General features: G+C 47.4%; 1 protein-coding gene across 1 annotated transcript in view; it reads left to right on the top strand.

Moving 5' to 3' along the window:
• LOC141073145 (integrin alpha-X-like) overlaps positions 1-18416 on the top strand; it is a 93798-nt gene extending 75382 nt beyond the window's left edge. The window contains exons 17-30 of the mRNA XM_073560512.1: positions 998-1161; positions 4106-4210; positions 4402-4475; positions 4598-4739; positions 4825-4920; positions 5480-5559; positions 5647-5733; positions 5855-5921; positions 6044-6151; positions 6619-6702; positions 7345-7458; positions 8329-8421; positions 17521-17631; positions 17828-18416. Coding sequence (XP_073416613.1) covers positions 998-1161; positions 4106-4210; positions 4402-4475; positions 4598-4739; positions 4825-4920; positions 5480-5559; positions 5647-5733; positions 5855-5921; positions 6044-6151; positions 6619-6702; positions 7345-7458; positions 8329-8421; positions 17521-17631; positions 17828-17935 — 1433 coding nt within the window. The 3' untranslated portion in view covers positions 17936-18416. The remainder of the gene's footprint in view (positions 1-997; positions 1162-4105; positions 4211-4401; positions 4476-4597; positions 4740-4824; positions 4921-5479; positions 5560-5646; positions 5734-5854; positions 5922-6043; positions 6152-6618; positions 6703-7344; positions 7459-8328; positions 8422-17520; positions 17632-17827) is intronic.
• Positions 18417-18876: the final 460 nt, after the last annotated feature.

Genomic DNA, 18876 nt, shown 5'->3' on the forward strand with positions numbered 1-18876 from the left:
GTAGAGGGTCCTCCACTATGATAGAGGGAATGTAATGAGGTCTGGGGGTCTGACAGGCCCAGTAGAGGGTCCTCCACTATGATAGAGGGAATGTAATGAGATCTGGGGTCTGACAGGTCCAGTAGAGGGTCTTCCACTATGATAGAGGGAATGTAATGAGGTCTGGGGGTCTGACAGGCCCAGTAAAGGGTCCTCCACCATGATAGAGGGAATGAAATGAGGTCTGGGGGTCTGACAGGCCCAGTAGAGCGTCCTCCACTATGATAGAGGGAATGTAATGAGGTTTGAGGGTCTGACAGGCCGAGTCGAGGGTCCTCTACTGTGATAGAGGGAATGTAATGAGGTCTGGGGTCTGACAGGTCCAGTAGAGGATCCTCCACTATGATAGAGGGAATATAATGAGGTCTGGGGGCCTGACAGGTCCAGTAGATGGTCCTCCACTATGATAGAAGGAATGTAATGAGATCTGGGGGTCTGACAGGTCCAGTAGAGGGTCCTCCATTATGGCAGAGGGAATGTAATGAGGTCTGAGGGTCTGACAGGTCCAGTAGAGGGTCCTCCACTATGGCAGAGGGAATGTAATGAGGTCTGAGGGTCTGACAGGTCCAGTAGGGTCCTCCACTATGATAGAGGGAATGTAATGAGGTCTGAGGGTCTGACAGGTCCAGTAGAGGGTCCTCCACTATGGCAGAGGGAATGTAATGAGATCTGGGGTCTGACAGGCCCAGTTTAGGGTCCTCCACTATGGCAGAGGGAATGTAATGGGGTCTGAGGGTCTGACAGGTCCAGTAGAGGGTCCTCCACTGTGGCAGAGGGAATGTAATGAGGTCTGAGGGTCTGACAGGTCCAGTAGAGGGTCCTCCACTATGGCAGAGGGAATGTAGTGAGCTCTGGGGGGTCTGACTGGCCCAGTAGAGGGTTCTCTTCTATACTTTGTACAGGGATGAAATCCATGTCTGGACTTTGTGCAGTTCTCACTGATTCTTCTTTCTTCCAGGTGACACCATGGCATCGGTGGATTACACCCTCCTGTTGGATGCAAGGCGCACCCAGAATCGTGCTGTCTTCTCTGGCCCCTCTGTACCTAAAGTTCGCGAGTTATCTTTATCTCGGGAGCTCAGAGGACCTCGGACCTGTGACAGATATGAAATCATTCTTCCTGTTAGTATCTATTATTCCCTCACGACACCTGATAACACACGGACCATCAGAGGCCATTTCTCTCCACTGGTACACACTGTGCTGCCACGTAATTTACCCTCTACTCTCACACAAGCCATTGCTACGAGTTCTTATGTCTCCGAGAAGCTGATGTCGTTGTCGGATCTCATTCTAAGTGAAAGATGAGAACAGGAAAGGAAGGATTGATCAGTGCCATACTTTCACCCCGCTAGGAGGGCAGGGAGGCAGAAATTATGGAATAGAAATATAAGGTGGAGGTGATTAATAATATCTGTCCTGTAAAAGAAAATGGACAACATCTGACAAACTGTACCTATGTACATAGGAGGAAAACCCCCAAACATCACCCCTAATGTTGTATATTTAATTCCACCTCATTAATGTGTCCTCTACTCATCACCTCCACTACTCTGTAGCATTGTCTGGTCATTTATATGGATTTTGTTCTCTACTCATCACCTACCCTTCTCTGTACCATTGTCTGGACATTATTATGGAGCTTGTTCTCTACTTATCCTCTCCCCTTCTCTCTACCATTGTCTGGACATTTATATGGGCCTTATTCTCTACTCATCACCTCCACTTCTCTGTACCTTGTCTTGACATTTATATGGGGCTTATTCTCTACTTATCGCCTCCACGTCTCTGCCCCATTGTCTGGACATGTATATGGAGCTTGTTCTTTGTTCATCACCTTCACTTTTCTTTGTCATTGACTAGACTTTGTCATGGAGCTTGTTCTTTACTCACCACTTCCACTTCTCTGTGCCATTGTCTGGTCATTTATATGGAGCTTGTTCTCTACTCATCACCTCCACTACTCTGTGCCATTGTCTGGTCATTTATATGGAGCTTATTTTCTACTCATCACCTCCACTACTCTGTATCATTGTCTGGACATTATTATGGAGCTTGTTCTCTACTGATCACCTCCACTTCTCTGTACCATTGTCGGGACATTTATATGAAGCTTGTTCTCTACTCATCACCTCCACTTCTATGTACCAATGTCTGGACATTATTATGGAGCTTGTTCTCTACTCATCTCCTCCACTTCTCTGTACCATTGTCTGGACATTATTATGGAGCTTGTTCTCTACTAATCTCCTCCACTTCTCTGTACCATTGTCTGGACATTATTATGGAGCTTGTTCTCTATTCATCACCTCCACTTCTCTGTACCATTGTCTGGACTTTATTATGGAGCTTGTTCTCTACTCATCACCTCCAATTCTCTGTACCCTAACATTTAAGGCCAATGTATGAGGCAACAAATGATATAAAAAAGGAGCCCTGGATTAATGTCAAATGTCAATAGTTTTTAAAGCTGAAGGTAGACTTAAGTCCTTCGAGTTCAGCATTTATCCTAATGTTGACCCAGTGAAAGCAAATGCCCTTGAAGCAGATGCCAATTGCTCCATATTGAGGAAAAAATTATTTTCCTACTCTGTCAGTAAAATATGAATATGTTTACATTCTATATACACTTTCAGAGCTCGTGCTACCCCTCTCCCATCATGTTTGTGCAGTGTCACACAGAGATCTCATGTACAGGCACATAGCTGCAGTGTCCAACCCCCCTCTCTCCCCCTGCCTGTGTGTAATTCTATCCCACTCTTTCACCCCTCCATTGGGAATGTAGCTTTTGACCAGCTAAATCAGGCTTTGTTTAAAGCACATGTCTCCTTTGTTCATTCAAACTCGAATATAAAACACAGAATAATCATAGAGGCAGGAAACTCATATTTTTGGAATCTACATCCTTAAAGCTACACACAGCAACGTTTGGCGACTTCTGCGACCACCAGAAATCGAGAAATGGATTTCGGCCCGTCCGTACCAGACATACATGGCCTGTTTGGATTTGAATGGAAGCTAATTTTGTAAAAAAATATATACTTCTGTCGTCACTCGGTGAGCCTCGCAGCCGAAGTTATGACACATAGAAGTTTATTAGTAACTTTCAAAAGGGGAGTACATTCCATAGCTCAGCTCACCCTGTGAGGTCATCGAGGGGGAAAACTCTTGGTTTTGGGCAAAGGTATAAAGCTCAGAGGCCCAGACAAAAGGGGGTCTTTTGCCCAGGGGATCAGCTATGGGGAGCTGTGTATTTTGACCTGTTTGTCTGGGACAGTCCCCCTCCCCCCTTCTTCACATGGCGTGCCATTGACTGAGATGTGTAAGTTTCATATTTTGATCCATTTTATTTTGTAATTACTTGTATATACTGTATCTTGTCTCTTTTTGTAACATCTTTTATATTTTTATTAACACTGCCTATATTTTTTGGAGTTAATCTATTAATTTACTAGTTTCGTTTTTCCTTGCTCTATAGCGTACCGCCACGACCTCTGCGCTAAAAATTAAAGCTACCGTGTGGGTGGGCTCCTGACCCGATATTGGTTTCAATGCCAAACGAGGATCTGGTGGCAGAAAAGTGTTCTGGGGTATTTGGAAGACTCTGTTAGTGATGGAACAGAGGTTTTATGTGTGTATTACCCACCTGGGACAAGGGATATACATACCGCCCTCACTGCAGAGTGCCCAATAGCCAGTACAAGGCAAGGCAGCCTTTCTGGTGACTACTTATCCTAGGTGTAGTTCCGTGACTGACCTGAGGGTAAGGGGGCACCAGAGAGCGGCAAGTTCCTAAACCGGAACTGAAGGTGGAAACATAAGTTGTGGGTGGTTATATAACCAATGAATACGAATAAATAATAAATTTGTGACCATTGGCGGGATATAATAAATCCCTGACAACTGGGGGCAATCACACACCCCCAGTTCATGACAAACTCCACATACAGCAATCAGACGAGTGACCTGGATCAACAACCATCACAGAATCTCGTAGCCAAACAATAATGTTCTGTTCATATGTGTGAATCTGTTTTCCTTTTTTTTCTCACTCTTTGATCCTCAGGAGTGTGTGGAGGACTCTCTAACTCCTCTTCGTGTCAGTCTCAACTTCTCATTGATTGGAAATCCCGTTCTTAGTGAGGACTCACAACGCAGCCACTCAAGAGAGGTGAGAAGGCAACTCCCAGGAGAGGTCAATACTGTCTTGTAATGTATGGTGGATGGTTGGTGCTCAGGCTGGTGGTCACAGCGTGGGATCATCACTGGGCACATTTGGAGACTGCTGGACCATTCTGCATCTACAGACTGTGGGGAATTCCTCCCTTTCCCACTTATTGCTCTAAATTGTCTTTTTTGTAGATCTCCTTTGAGAAGAATTGTGGTGTTGACAGCGTGTGTCGGGATAACCTGAGTATGAATCTCACCTTCAGTGGGTAAATGCTGCCCTCGTCTTGTCCAAGTCCAGCTCTCATGATGCTATACCGTATCTGTGACAGTCTCTCTCGATCTCATCTCTCTCTCTCTCTCTCTCTCTCTCTCTCTCTCTCTCTCGCAGACTCCAGCACCTGGTAGTTGGTTTGTTTCTTGATGTAAACCTAACAGTGTCAGTGACAAATAAAGGGGATGACTCATACAATGCTCGAGTCTTCATTCCCTTCCCACAAAACCTGTCTTATCGCAGAGTGTCTCTTCTACAGGTATGTCTCTTTCTTTTGGCTGATGTCTCTTCCTGCACTGGACAAGTTTAGTTAGTTCTTATTTTTTGCTCTTTCTGTTCTGTAGAGTAACAAGCGGGTTACAATCACGTGCTCGACTCTTGAGAGCCAGAGAATTGTGAGCTGTGGAGTCAACCAGCCTCTGCTGAGACCCAACACCACGGTGAGAGTCCACCAGAAACAGCAGAGCCACGTCATGTCACAGATTACTGGGGCAGATGATGAGGATTTGCTGTTTAGCTGTCACCCTCTTGCTGCCTGTAGCCTTTACTTGCAGACTCATGCTTGACCTGCTGTTCAGATAAGTGGTCATTGAGCAGAGTCCCACATGATGTCTGCCTGTTATCAGATCGTGAAGCCAGGAGATGCTTCTAGGTGAGAGGGCAACCAAGGCATGTGCCCAAGTAGTATACTAGCAAGTCATTATCCCTTGATCATGGCATTTATGTGGGTGAAGGAAAGCCTCATAGCGGTTGTGGATACTTCCATATATGAATCCCATAAAGAGTACTAATGAGACCAATGAAAGAAACAAGTTCTGACCCAGCGGTGAATGTGGGCGACTGTAAGATCCATTTCTTGGCCAATATCCATTAATTACACTTTATAACATACCATGGTCACAGCTTGCATATTCACCAATTTCCATGGCCATCTGCAGTCAAGGTTCGTGCCCTGAATCTTCAGTCTCATGTTGATTTACTTTTCTGGGTTTCTTTCAGGCCATCTTCTTGGTCAGTTTTTATGTTGCACCCTCATCGGATTTGGGAGATTCATTAACTATGACTGCCAATGTGACTAGGTAACAACCCAACCTGTCCAGAGGGCAGTGTCCAGACGCTGGCTGTACAATTCACGGCTGTAATTAATTCTTTGTGTGTCTCTACAGTGATAATAATGCGACGGCTCCAAATGACCAAATTAAGTCCTCAGCCACCATCAAAGTGCTTTACTCAATCTTTGTGACCATCACCAGGTGAGCAAAGAGCCACATCTGTGTGGTATCTAAAATCCATGCAGTTTAGTCTGAGCTGCGAGTACACTTTCAATGAGGCCATCATGTGGGGATGACATGGGAGGATTTGTATGTGTTTCAGCCTTGAAGAATCCAGTAAATATGAGAACTTTACATCCCCAGAGCCAAGTATTAACCACATATACAAGGTGAGGATATTCATGTGTTGTGTGAGGTCTCCTTCTCTGGATATGATTGGTAGTGCTCTATATCAGAGCATGCTCTTAGGTGTGTCTGTTTCTGAAGCATCGTCTACTCTTCTGGTCTGCAGGTGACAAATCTTGGAGAACGTTTGTTTCCACTGTCCGTGACATTCCTGATTCCCATTCGTTTGGGAGAAAGTGTTATCTGGGAGACACCAAACGTTACCAACTCAAAGGTAGATCATTACAATTCTACAGGATGGAAACCATGTCTAGAATGTCCTGTACAGATATCCTGATACAATGTAATCTCCACCCATTACTACTACAAGTCAAGATCTAATCCTGAGTACTAGGAGTCTTCCTCAGCATTAGGTCTCAAGCCCACACTAGGTGTCACCCCAAGAATAAGTCTCTTATACAACACTATATTCCCCAACACTTGGTCTCCTCTTCCTCGTTACTACTCGGTCTCTTCCACAACATCAGGCCTCACCCCAACAATAGGTCTCTTACTCAAAATTAGGTCTCACCTCCAACTTTAGATCCCATCCCCAACACTGGGTCTCTTCCTCAAAATTACGATGTCTTCTCTCCAACACTAGGTCTATTTGTCTCATTCTGAACACTTCTGCTAATTTCTGCACTTTTTGAGTGTTTCTTATTTTCCAGTATTTTTTTTCTGACTCTTTTTGTGTTGTAGCATCAGCTCACTAAATGTATGACTATCAGTGTAACTGAAGGAGCAAAGAACTACCGGGAGCTGCTGAATGCGAGTCCAGTTCTGGTAAGAACCTCTGTGTCCTGTTATCTATTATCAGTCAACTGTTGCATAGGACATAGAGCAGCACCTCTCCTAGGGTCAGCTACACTCATATTGTATAGCATGGTGCATACAAGTCCTCACCACCTCAATCAGTAACCCAGAACTAGAATGAATTGACCAACCCAGCTGAACAACCTCTGGGTCACTAGAAGATAAGTGGCCTCTAAACTCAGACATTGACTCAAAAATACCACCGGCATGAGCATCAGAAAAGTGTGAACCAACCACATGGCAAACCTAAGAGTCAGGTAACCATAAGAATTCCTGTCACGGAAGGACGCTGTGTGACCATCAGAACCTGTATTAGTTGTTCAATAATACACCAGATTTAGAAAAGCAGGGTCATCTGTGACTAGGCCACATAACATAAGAGCATTGTGCTCCGATCCATGCAATGGAGCACAATAGAAGATCAGGACTAGTTGTGGCTCCTTCCAAGTCCCATGTATCTGAATCCAGGAACCAAGTCCTCTGAATATGTGACTAAGCTTCTATTACGTTGTAAGAGGAGCCAGTGAGGTATATTTTCTCTCCGTCCTGCATACACATAACAGTAATGGCGACTCCATTACTCTTCATCTTCTTCCTTGCCTCTTTCCACAGAACTGCTCTGTTGGTACTTGTCTTAGAACTGACTGTAACATCAGCAATCTGGAGAAGGATGAATCAGTGATCTTCACCATCAGCGGGCTGGTGACCAAAGACTGGGAGATGCAGGTACTGACACAGTTACTGTGTAGAGATGGTCTGTATGGTTCAGATGTAAATGGGATATAGATGGGTGGTCCATCGTGTCCCACATTCCCTTTATTACTATCAGTCTTAAGACATTATGGGAACTATATTGATTTGGGTCCTCAGTGCTGGAGATGGCAGATTGGTGAGGCCTGGACAGGAAGTCTTCCTTGTGAGAGGTATTCACTATGAGCTTACCATGTGTGAGGCCAACTCAGGAAGTCCAGAACATGGGAGGTATCCAACAGGAGGAGACGATGGGTGTGACTTAATCAGGAATTTCTCTATGTGAGAGGGATGTCCACTATGAGGACACCATGAGCAAGGCCTAGTCAGGAAATTCTCAACATAGGAGCTATCCACTATGAAAACATCACGAGTGAGGCATAGTCAGGGAATTCTCAACATGGAAGGTGTCCACCATGAGGACATCATGGGTAAGGCCTAGTCAGGGAATTCTCAACATGGTAGGTGACCACCATGAGGACATCATGGGTAAGGCCTAGTCAGGGAATTCTCAATGTAGGAGCTATCCACTATGAGGGCATTTTGTGTGGGGTCTAGTTATGAAGGCCTACAAATGGGAGATATCGACCACAGGTGAGGTGAAGTCAGGAAGGCCTCCACAGGGAAGATGTCCACCATGAGGACACCATTACTGGGGCTTCATCAGTAAGTCTTATCTGTGGAATCATAGAGATAAACCCAATTTTGTCTCAAGGTGGCAGTTAGATAATTTTCCTGTGCAGTGTGTCATCCACAATCCGCCGACACCTGTGTACGGTCTGTGGCAAGATGTGATATCAAATATTTCTATCCACTACCAAAATATCATATTTTTTTTTGTTTCAGACTGAACAGAAGAAAATATCGCTGCAGAGTTCAGCAGAAATTCATTATGACCTCGGGATGTATTTCATGAATCTGGACTTCACCAAAGCTCAGGTACCAACCACTGCCATGTAAAGTAGTGTACTCCATGTTATATGTCAAGGGAAATGATGGAGTCAGGTCTTCTTTCTATAATAGTCTGTACATGTGGTGGGGCATCTATTGAGGATGGTGACATCCTAGGAGTTCAGGACTTTATAAATTGTAAAGTGTTATGGAATATGTTGGTGCTATAGAACTAAAATTATTACTATCTCTGCACAGAATAGCAGCTTTTCATATCTGTGTTGCGCTCTTCATTATCTGGGCCTCTCACTTCTTTATCTGGGCTACGCTCTCCAATATCTGGGCTACACTCGCCATTATCTGGGCCTCTCACTTCATTATCTGGGCTACACTCTCCATTATCTGGGCCTCACTTCTTTATCTGGGCTACACTCTCCGTTATCTGGGCCTCACTTCTTTATCTGGGCTACGCTCTCCATTATCTGGGCCACTCACTTCTTTATCTGGGCAACACTCTCCATTATCTGGGCCTCACTTCTTTATCTGGGCTACGCTCTCCTTTATCTGGGCCACTCACTTCATTATCGGGGCTACACTCGCCGTTATCTGGGCCTCACTTCTTTATCTGGGCTACACTCTCCATTATCTGGGCCTCTCACTTCATTATCTGGGCAACACTCTCCATTTTCTGGGCCTCTCACTTCATTATCTGGGCTACGCTCTCCATTATCTGGGCCTCTCACTTCATTATCTGGGCTACACTCTCCATTATCTGGGCCTCTCACTTCATTATCTGGGCTACGCTCTCCATTATCTGGGCCTCTCACTTCATTATCTGGGCAACACTCTCCATTATCTGGGCCTCTCACTTCATTATCTGGGCTACACTCTCCATTATCTGGGCCTCTCACTTCATTATCTGGGCAACACTCTCCATTATCTGGGCAACACTCTCCATTATCTGGGCTACACTCTCCATTATCTGGGCCTCTCACTTCATTATCTGGGCTACACTCTCCATTATCTGGGCTACGCTCTCCATTATCTGGGCCTCTCACTTCATTATCTGGGCTACACTCTCCATTATCTGGGCCTCTCACTTCATTATCTGGGCTACGCTCTCCATTATCTGGGCCTCTCACTTCATTATCTGGGCAACACTCTCCATTATCTGGGCCTCTCACTTCATTATCTGGGCTACACTCTCCATTATCTGGGCCTCTCACTTCATTATCTGGGCTACGCTCTCCATTATCTGGGCCTCTCACTTCATTATCTGGGCAACACTCTCCATTATCTGGGCCTCTCACTTCATTATCTGGGCTACACTCTCCATTATCTGGGCCTCTCACTTCATTATCTGGGCTACACTCTCCATTATCTGGGCCTCTCACTTCATTATCTGGGCAACACTCTCCATTATCTGGGCCTCTCACTTCATTATCTGGGCAACACTCTCCATTATCTGGGCCTCTCACTTCATTATCTGGGCTACGCTCTCCATTATCTGGGCCTCTCACTTCATTATCTGGGCTACACTCGCCGTTATCTGGGCCTCTCACTTCATTACCTGGGCTACGCTCTCCATTATCTGGGCCTCTCACTTCATTATCTGGGCTACACTCACCGTTATCTGGGCCACTCACTTCATTATCTGGGCTACACTCTCCATTATCTGGGCCTCTCACTTCATTATCTGGGCTACACTCTCCATTATCTGGGCCTCTCACTTCATTATCTGGGCTACGCTCTCCATTATCTGGGCCTCTCACTTCATTATCTGGGCTACGCTCTCCATTATCTGGGCCTCTCACTTCATTATCTGGGCAACACTCTCCATTATCTGGGCCTCTCACTTCATTATCTGGGCTACGCTCTCCATTATCTGGGCCTCTCACTTCATTATCTGGGCTACGCTCTCCATTATCTGGGCCTCTCACTTCATTATCTGGGCTACGCTCTCCATTATCTGGGCCTCTCACTTCATTATCTGGGCTACACTCGCCATTATCTGGGCCTCTCACTTCATTATCTGGGCTACGCTCTCCATTATCTGGGCCACTCACTTCATTATCTGGGCTACGCTCTCCATTATCTGGGCCTCTCACTTCATTACCTGGGCTACACTCTCCATTATCTGGGCCTCTCACTTCATTATCTGGGCTACGCTCTCCATTATCTGGGCCACTCACTTCATTATCTGGGCTACACTCGCCGTTATCTGGGCCTCTCACTTCATTACCTGGGCTACGCTCTCCATTATCTGGGCCTCTCACTTCATTATCTGGGCTACACTCGCCGTTATCTGGGCCTCTCACTTCATTACCTGGGCTACGCTCTCCATTATCTGGGCCTCTCACTTCATTATCTGGGCTACGCTCTCCATTATCTGGGCCTCTCACTTCATTATCTGGGCTACACTCGCCGTTATCTGGGCCTCTCACTTCATTATCTGGGCAACACTCTCCATTATCTGGGCCTCTCACTTCATTATCTGGGCTACACTCGCCATTATCTGGGCCTCTCACTTCATTATCTGGGCTACGCTCTCCATTATCTGGGCCACTCACTTCATTATCTGGGCTACACTATCCATTATCTGGGCCTCTCACTTCATTATCTGGGCTACGCTCTCCATTATCTGGGCAACACTCTCCATTATCTGGGCTACACTATCCATTATCTGGGCCTCTCACTTCATTATCTGGGCTACGCTCTCCATTATCTGGGCCTCTCACTTCATTATCTGGGCAACACTCTCCATTATCTGGGCCTCTCACTTCATTATCTGGGCTACGCTCTCCATTATCTGGGCCTCTCACTTCATTATCTGGGCTACGCTCTCCATTATCTGGGCCACTCACTTCATTATCTGGGCTACACTCGCCATTATCTGGGCCTCTCACTTCATTATCTGGGCTACGCTCTCCATTATCTGGGCCACTCACTTCATTATCTGGGCTACACTATCCATTATCTGGGCCTCTCACTTCATTATCTGGGCTACGCTCTCCATTATCTGGGCCTCTCACTTCATTATCTGGGCAACACTCTCCATTATCTGGGCCTCTCACTTCATTATCTGGGCTACGCTCTCCATTATCTGGGCTACGCTCGCCATTATCTGGGCCTCTCACTTCATTATCTGGGCAACACTCTCCATTATCTGGGCCTCTCACTTCATTATCTGGGCTACGCTCTCCATTATCTGGGCCACTCACTTCATTATCTGGGCTACACTCTCCATTATCTGGGCTACGCTCTCCATTATCTGGGCCTCTCACTTCATTACCTGGGCTACGCTCTCCATTATCTGGGCCTCTCACTTCATTATCTGGGCTACACTCGCCGTTATCTGGGCCTCTCACTTCATTACCTGGGCTACGCTCTCCATTATCTGGGCCTCTCACTTCATTATCTGGGCTACGCTCTCCATTATCTGGGCCTCTCACTTCATTATCTGGGCTACACTCGCCGTTATCTGGGCCTCTCACTTCATTATCTGGGCAACACTCTCCATTATCTGGGCCTCTCACTTCATTATCTGGGCTACACTCGCCATTATCTGGGCCTCTCACTTCATTATCTGGGCTACGCTCTCCATTATCTGGGCCACTCACTTCATTATCTGGGCTACACTATCCATTATCTGGGCCTCTCACTTCATTATCTGGGCTACGCTCTCCATTATCTGGGCCTCTCACTTCATTATCTGGGCAACACTCTCCATTATCTGGGCCTCTCACTTCATTATCTGGGCTACGCTCTCCATTATCTGGGCTACGCTCGCCATTATCTGGGCCTCTCACTTCATTATCTGGGCAACACTCTCCATTATCTGGGCCTCTCACTTCATTATCTGGGCTACGCTCTCCATTATCTGGGCCACTCACTTCATTATCTGGGCTACACTCTCCATTATCTGGGCTACGCTCTCCATTATTTGGGCCTCTCACTTCATTATCTGGGCAACACTCGCCGTTATCTGGGCCTCTCACTTCATTATCTGGGCTACGCTCTCCATTATCTGGGCCTCTCACTTCATTATCTGGGCCACTCACTTCATTATACGGGCAACACTCTCCATTATCTGGGCCTCTCACTTCATTATCTGGGCTACGCTCTCCATTATCTGGGCTACGCTCGCCATTATCTGGGCCTCTCACTTCATTATCTGGGCAACACTCTCCATTATCTGGGCCTCTCACTTCATTATCTGGGCTACGCTCTCCATTATCTGGGCCTCTCACTTCATTATCTGGGCTACGCTCTCCATTATCTGGGCCTCTCACTTCATTATCTGGGCTACACTCGCCGTTATCTGGGCCACTCACTTCATTATCTGGGCAACACTCTCCATTATCTGGGCCTCTCACTTCATTATCTGGGCTACACTCGCCATTATCTGGGCCTCTCACTTCATTATCTGGGCTACGCTCTCCATTATCTGGGCCACTCACTTCATTATCTGGGCTACACTCTCCATTATCTGGGCCTCTCACTTCATTATCTGGGCTACACTCGCTGTTATCTGGGCCTCTCACTTCATTATCTGGGCAACACTCTCCATTATCTGGGCCTCTCACTTCATTATCTGGGCTACGCTCTCCATTATCTGGGCCTCTCACTTCATTATCTGGGCTACGCTCTCCATTATCTGGGCCACTCACTTCATTATCTGGGCAACACTCTCCAATATCTGGGCCTCTCACTTCATTATCTGGGCTACGCTCTCCATTATCTGGGCCTCTCACTTCATTATCTGGGCTACACTCGCCATTATCTGGGCCTCTCACTTCATTATCTGGGCTACGCTCTCCATTATCTGGGCCACTCACTTCATTATCTGGGCTACGCTCTCCATTATCTGGGCCTCTCACTTCATTATCTGGGCTACACTCTCCATTATCTGGGCCTCTCACTTCATTATCTGGGCTACGCTCTCCATTATCTGGGCCACTCACTTCATTATCTGGGCTACACTCGCCGTTATCTGGGCCTCTCACTTCATTACCTGGGCTACGCTCTCCATTATCTGGGCCTCTCACTTCATTATCTGGGCTACACTCGCCGTTATCTGGGCCTCTCACTTCATTACCTGGGCTACGCTCTCCATTATCTGGGCCTCTCACTTCATTATCTGGGCTACGCTCTCCATTATCTGGGCCTCTCACTTCATTATCTGGGCTACACTCGCCGTTATCTGGGCCTCTCACTTCATTATCTGGGCTACACTCTCCATTATCTGGGCCTCTCACTTCATTATCTGGGCTACACTCGCCATTATCTGGGCCTCTCACTTCATTATCTGGGCTACACTCGCCATTATCTGGGCCTCTCACTTCATTATCTGGGCTACGCTCTCCATTATCTGGGCCACTCACTTCATTATCTGGGCTACACTATCCATTATCTGGGCCTCTCACTTCATTATCTGGGCTACGCTCTCCATTATCTGGGCCTCTCACTTCATTATCTGGGATACGCTCTCCATTATCTGGGCCTCTCACTTCATTATCTGGGCAACACTCTCCATTATCTGGGCCTCTCACTTCATTATCTGGGCTACGCTCTCCATTATCTGGGCTACGCTCGCCATTATCTGGGCCTCTCACTTCATTATCTGGGCAACACTCTCCATTATCTGGGCCTCTCACTTCATTATCTGGGCTACGCTCTCCATTATCTGGGCCACTCACTTCATTATCTGGGCTACACTCTCCATTATCTGGGCTACGCTCTCCATTATCTGGGCCTCTCACTTCATTATCTGGGCTACACTCGCCGTTATCTGGGCCTCTCACTTCATTATCTGGGCTACGCTCTCCATTATCTGGGCCTCTCACTTCATTATCTGGGCTACGCTCTCCATTATCTGGGCCACTCACTTCATTATCTGGGCAACACTCTCCATTATCTGGGCCTCTCACTTCATTATCTGGGCTACGCTCTCCATTATCTGGGCTACGCTCGCCATTATCTGGGCCTCTCACTTCATTATCTGGGCAACACTCTCCATTATCTGGGCCTCTCACTTCATTATCTGGGCTACGCTCTCCATTATCTGGGCCTCTCACTTCATTATCTGGGCAACACTCTCCATTATCTGGGCCTCTCACTTCATTATCTGGGCTACGCTCTCCATTATCTGGGCCACTCACTTCATTATCTGGGCTACACTCTCCATTATCTGGGCTACGCTCTCCATTATCTGGGCCTCTCACTTCATTATCTGGGCTACACTCGCCGTTATCTGGGCCTCTCACTTCATTATCTGGGCTACGCTCTCCATTATCTGGGCCTCTCACTTCATTATCTGGGCTACGTTCTCCATTATCTGGGCCACTCACTTCATTATCTGGGCAACACTCTCCATTATCTGGGCCTCTCACTTCATTATCTGGGCTACGCTCTCCATTATCTGGGCTACGCTCGCCATTATCTGGGCCTCTCACTTCATTATCTGGGCAACACTCTCCATTATCTGGGCCTCTCACTTCATTATCTGGGCTACGCTCGCCATTATCTGGGCCTCTCACTTCATTATCTGGGCAACACTCTCCATTATCTGGGCCTCTCACTTCATTATCTGGGCTACACTCACCATTATCTGGGCCTCTCACTTCATTATCTGGGCAACACTCTCCATTATCTGGGCCTCTCACTTCATTATCTGGGCTACGCTCTCCATTATCTGGGCCACTCACTTCATTATCTGGGCTACACTCTCCATTATCTGGGCCTCTCACTTCATTATCTGGGCTACACTCGCCGTTATCTGGGCCTCTCACTTCATTATCTGGGCTACGCTCTCCATTATCTGGGCCTCTCACTTCATTATCTGGGCTACGCTCTCCATTATCTGGGCCTCTCACTTCATTATCTGGGCAACGCTCTCCATTATCTGGGCCTCTCACTTCATTATCTGGGCTACACTCGCCGTTATCTGGGCCTCTCACTTCATTATCTGGGCAACACTCTCCATTATCTGGGCCTCTCACTTCATTATCTGGGCCTCTCACTTCATTATCTGGGCTACGCTCTCCATTATCTGGGCCACTCACTTCATTATCTGGGCTACACTCTCCATTATCTGGGCCTCTCACTTCATTATCTGGGCAACACTCTCCATTATCTGGGCCTCTCACTTCATTATCTGGGCTACGCTCTCCATTATCTGGGCCTCTCACTTCATTATCTGGGCTACGCTCTCCATTATCTGGGCCACTCACTTCATTATCTGGGCAACACTCTCCATTATCTGGGCCTCTCACTTCATTATCTGGGCTACGCTCTCCATTATCTGGGCCACTCACTTCATTATCTGGGCTACACTCTCCATTATCTGGGCCTCTCACTTCATTATCTGGGCTACACTCGCCGTTATCTGGGCCTCTCACTTCATTATCTGGGCAACACTCGCCATTATCTGGGCCTCTCACTTCATTATCTGGGCAACACTCTCCATTATCTGGGCCTCTCACTTCATTATCTGGGCTACGCTCTCCATTATCTGGGCCACTCACTTCAATATCTGGGCTACGCTCTCCATTATCTGGGCTACACTCGCCATTATCTGGGCCTCTCACTTCATTATCTGGGCAACACTCTCCATTATCTGGGCAACACTCTCCATTATCTGGGCCTCTCACTTCATTATCTGGGCTACGCTCTCCATTATCTGGGCTACACTCGCCGTTATCTGGGCCTCACTTCTTTATCTGGGCTACACTCTCCGTTATCTGGGCATCTCACTTCATTATCTGGGCTACGCTCTCCATTATCTGGGCCTCTCACTTCATTATCTGGGCTACGCTCTCCATTATCTGGGTTATACTCGCCGTTATCTGGGCCTCACTTCTTTATCTGGGCTACGCTCCCTGTTATCTGGGCTACGCTCCCTGTTATCTGGGCTACTCTCCCTGTTTTCTGGGCTACGCTCCCTGTTATCTGCGCTACGCTTCCTGTTTTCTGGGCTACGCGCCCTGTTATCTGGGCTACGCTCCCTGTTTTCTGGGCTACGCTCCCTGTTATCTGGGCTATGCTCCATGTTATCTGGGCTACGCTCCCTGTTATCTGGGCTACGCTCCCTGTTTTCTGGGCTACGCGCCCTGTTATCTGGGCTACGCTCCCTGTTATCTGGGCTACGCTCCCTGTTATCTGGGCTACGCTCCCTGTTTTCTGGGCTACGCTCCCTGTTTTCTGGGCTACGCTCCCTGTTATCTGGGCTACGTTCCCTGTTATCTGGGCTACGCTCCGTTTTTTGGGCTACGCTCCCTGTTTTCTGGGCTACGCTCCCTGTTATCTGGGCTACGCTCTCTGTTTTCTGGGCTACGCTCCCTGTTATCTGGGCTACGCTGCCTGTTATCTGGGCTACGCTCCATGTTATCTGGGCTACGCTGCCTGTTATCTGGGCTACGCTCCCTGTTTTCTGGGCTACGCTCCCTGTTATCTGGGCTACGCTGCCTGTTATCTGGGCTACGCTCCCTGTTATCTGGGCTACGCTCCCTGTTTTCTGGGCTACGCTCCCTGTTTTCTGGGCTACGCTCCCTGTTTTCTGGGCTACGCTCTCTGTTTTCTGGGCTACACTCCCTGTTTTCTGGGCTACGCTCCCTGTTATCTGGGCTACGCTCCCTGTTTTCTGGGCTACGCTCCCTGTTTTCTGGGCTACGCTCCCTGTTATCTGGGTTACGCTCCCTGTTATCTGGGCTACGCTCTCTGTTTTCTGGGCTACGCTCCCTGTTATCTGGGCTACGCTGCCTGTTATCTGGGCTACGCTCCATGTTATCTGGGCTACGCTCCCTGTTTTCTGGGCTGCGCTCCCTGTTTTCTGGGCTACGCTCCCTGTTATCTGGGCTGCGCTGCCTGTTATCTGGGCTACGCTCCCTGTTATCTGGGCTACGCTGCCTGTTTTCTGGGCTACGCTCCCTGTTTTCTGGGCTACGCTCTCTGTTTTCTGGGCTACGCTCCCTGTTTTCTGGGCTACGCTCCCTGTTATCTGGGCTATGCTCCCAATTTTTGGATATACTCCCCATAATTTTTCATACGCTCCCTGTTATCTCTAGGTCACTTCGGCAGTATTATGTCATATTCAGGAAGCTTCTTCCTCTGCTCTGTCTTAATTGTCTGCTTGGTTTTCTCCTGCAGGCCCAGTCAGTGCTGGAGGTGATCGTTCAGTATGATTACCTCCCTATAATAATTGGCAGCAGCATCGGAGGATTAGTCCTCCTGGCCCTGATTACTGCTGGTCTCTACAAGGTACGTCTTGGTCATGATTCCTCCCCGTTGACTTTGTTATGAGGAAGACTCCAGCTGATCATAGTCTCAGATGTTCCATATCTTCCATTGTCCATGTATTTGGCCAGTGGCGCAGTCTGAGCCGTTTGTTGCTGGCGTCTCTTCTCGCCTTTGGCGCTGTCCTGTTACATTACATCACTGTTATTTCCCTTTGTAGCTCGGCTTCTTTAAGCGTCAATACAAACAAATGCTGGAGGACACGGACGGTGAAACCGCAGGAGAGGCCGCAACCACGGATCCCCCAACCAACGATGGTCCGGAATGAGGAGGACGTATTCTAGAATATGAGGCTGACTGTTCTGCATAAGGACCCTCTCCAGATCACCCCATCACATTATCTACTCAGTGTATACCAATGGCTCCCTCATTCTCATGGCATGGAGGCCATAGGTGCCTACACCAATCACTTCACAAGACTCGTGAGACCTTACCCTTAAGAAAAATAAATAAAAACATGGCTGCGACCAGCGTAAAACTGGGCGAGGAAGCACACAACAGAAAGTGCAACCAGATCAACAGCGAGTGCCACCGGGACAGCTTAGAACCCCATGATCAGTCACCTGTAATATATGGAAACCCCCAACCAGAGTGTCAGAATATTGTCCTCCCCACATGGTGTATCATGTATGTGACCCCTACAGTAATATATGTAATGTCCTCTGCCCCGCTCGCATGGTGTATAATGAATGTGTCATGCCTACAGTTATATATTAAGACCTGTCCATAAAGTGTGCCAGTATAATGAATGTGCCCTCTCTGTGCTTCAGCCTCTATAACATGATGAGATGACGGTATATTCCATATGTATCCTGTGTTATGCTCCACCACGTCGACAGATACAGCCAGTCTATACAGAATAATACCTGGATGACTCAGGAGATATAGGGCACCTTGCGTACTAGATTGGACTCAATCGACCATGCTGATTTCCCCGATTTTCCCATAACAGATGATGTCAGGAGAGGCAAGGATCAGCAGATGTGAATCTAGGTTTTCCTACACCGGGATAAAAATTCAGTCTGGTGCCCCCTCCGAAAAGCAGCTTTAGTATGTTCAGTAGTCATTATGTGAATGCTCACTTATGGTTTGTATTCTGACAGTCAGTTGCTGACGAGCCGCTCTTCCTTATTTTCCCAATGATCAGATATAACAATAGCCCCTGCTTCATTAAGAGAAGCTAGTCTGCACGTAACAGGAAGTATGAAG

This window comes from Dendrobates tinctorius, unplaced genomic scaffold (assembly GCF_039654945.1).
Source record: "Dendrobates tinctorius isolate UK_male_01 unplaced genomic scaffold, ASM3965494v1 ptg000297l, whole genome shotgun sequence".
Classification (NCBI taxonomy): Eukaryota; Metazoa; Chordata; class Amphibia; order Anura; family Dendrobatidae; genus Dendrobates; species Dendrobates tinctorius.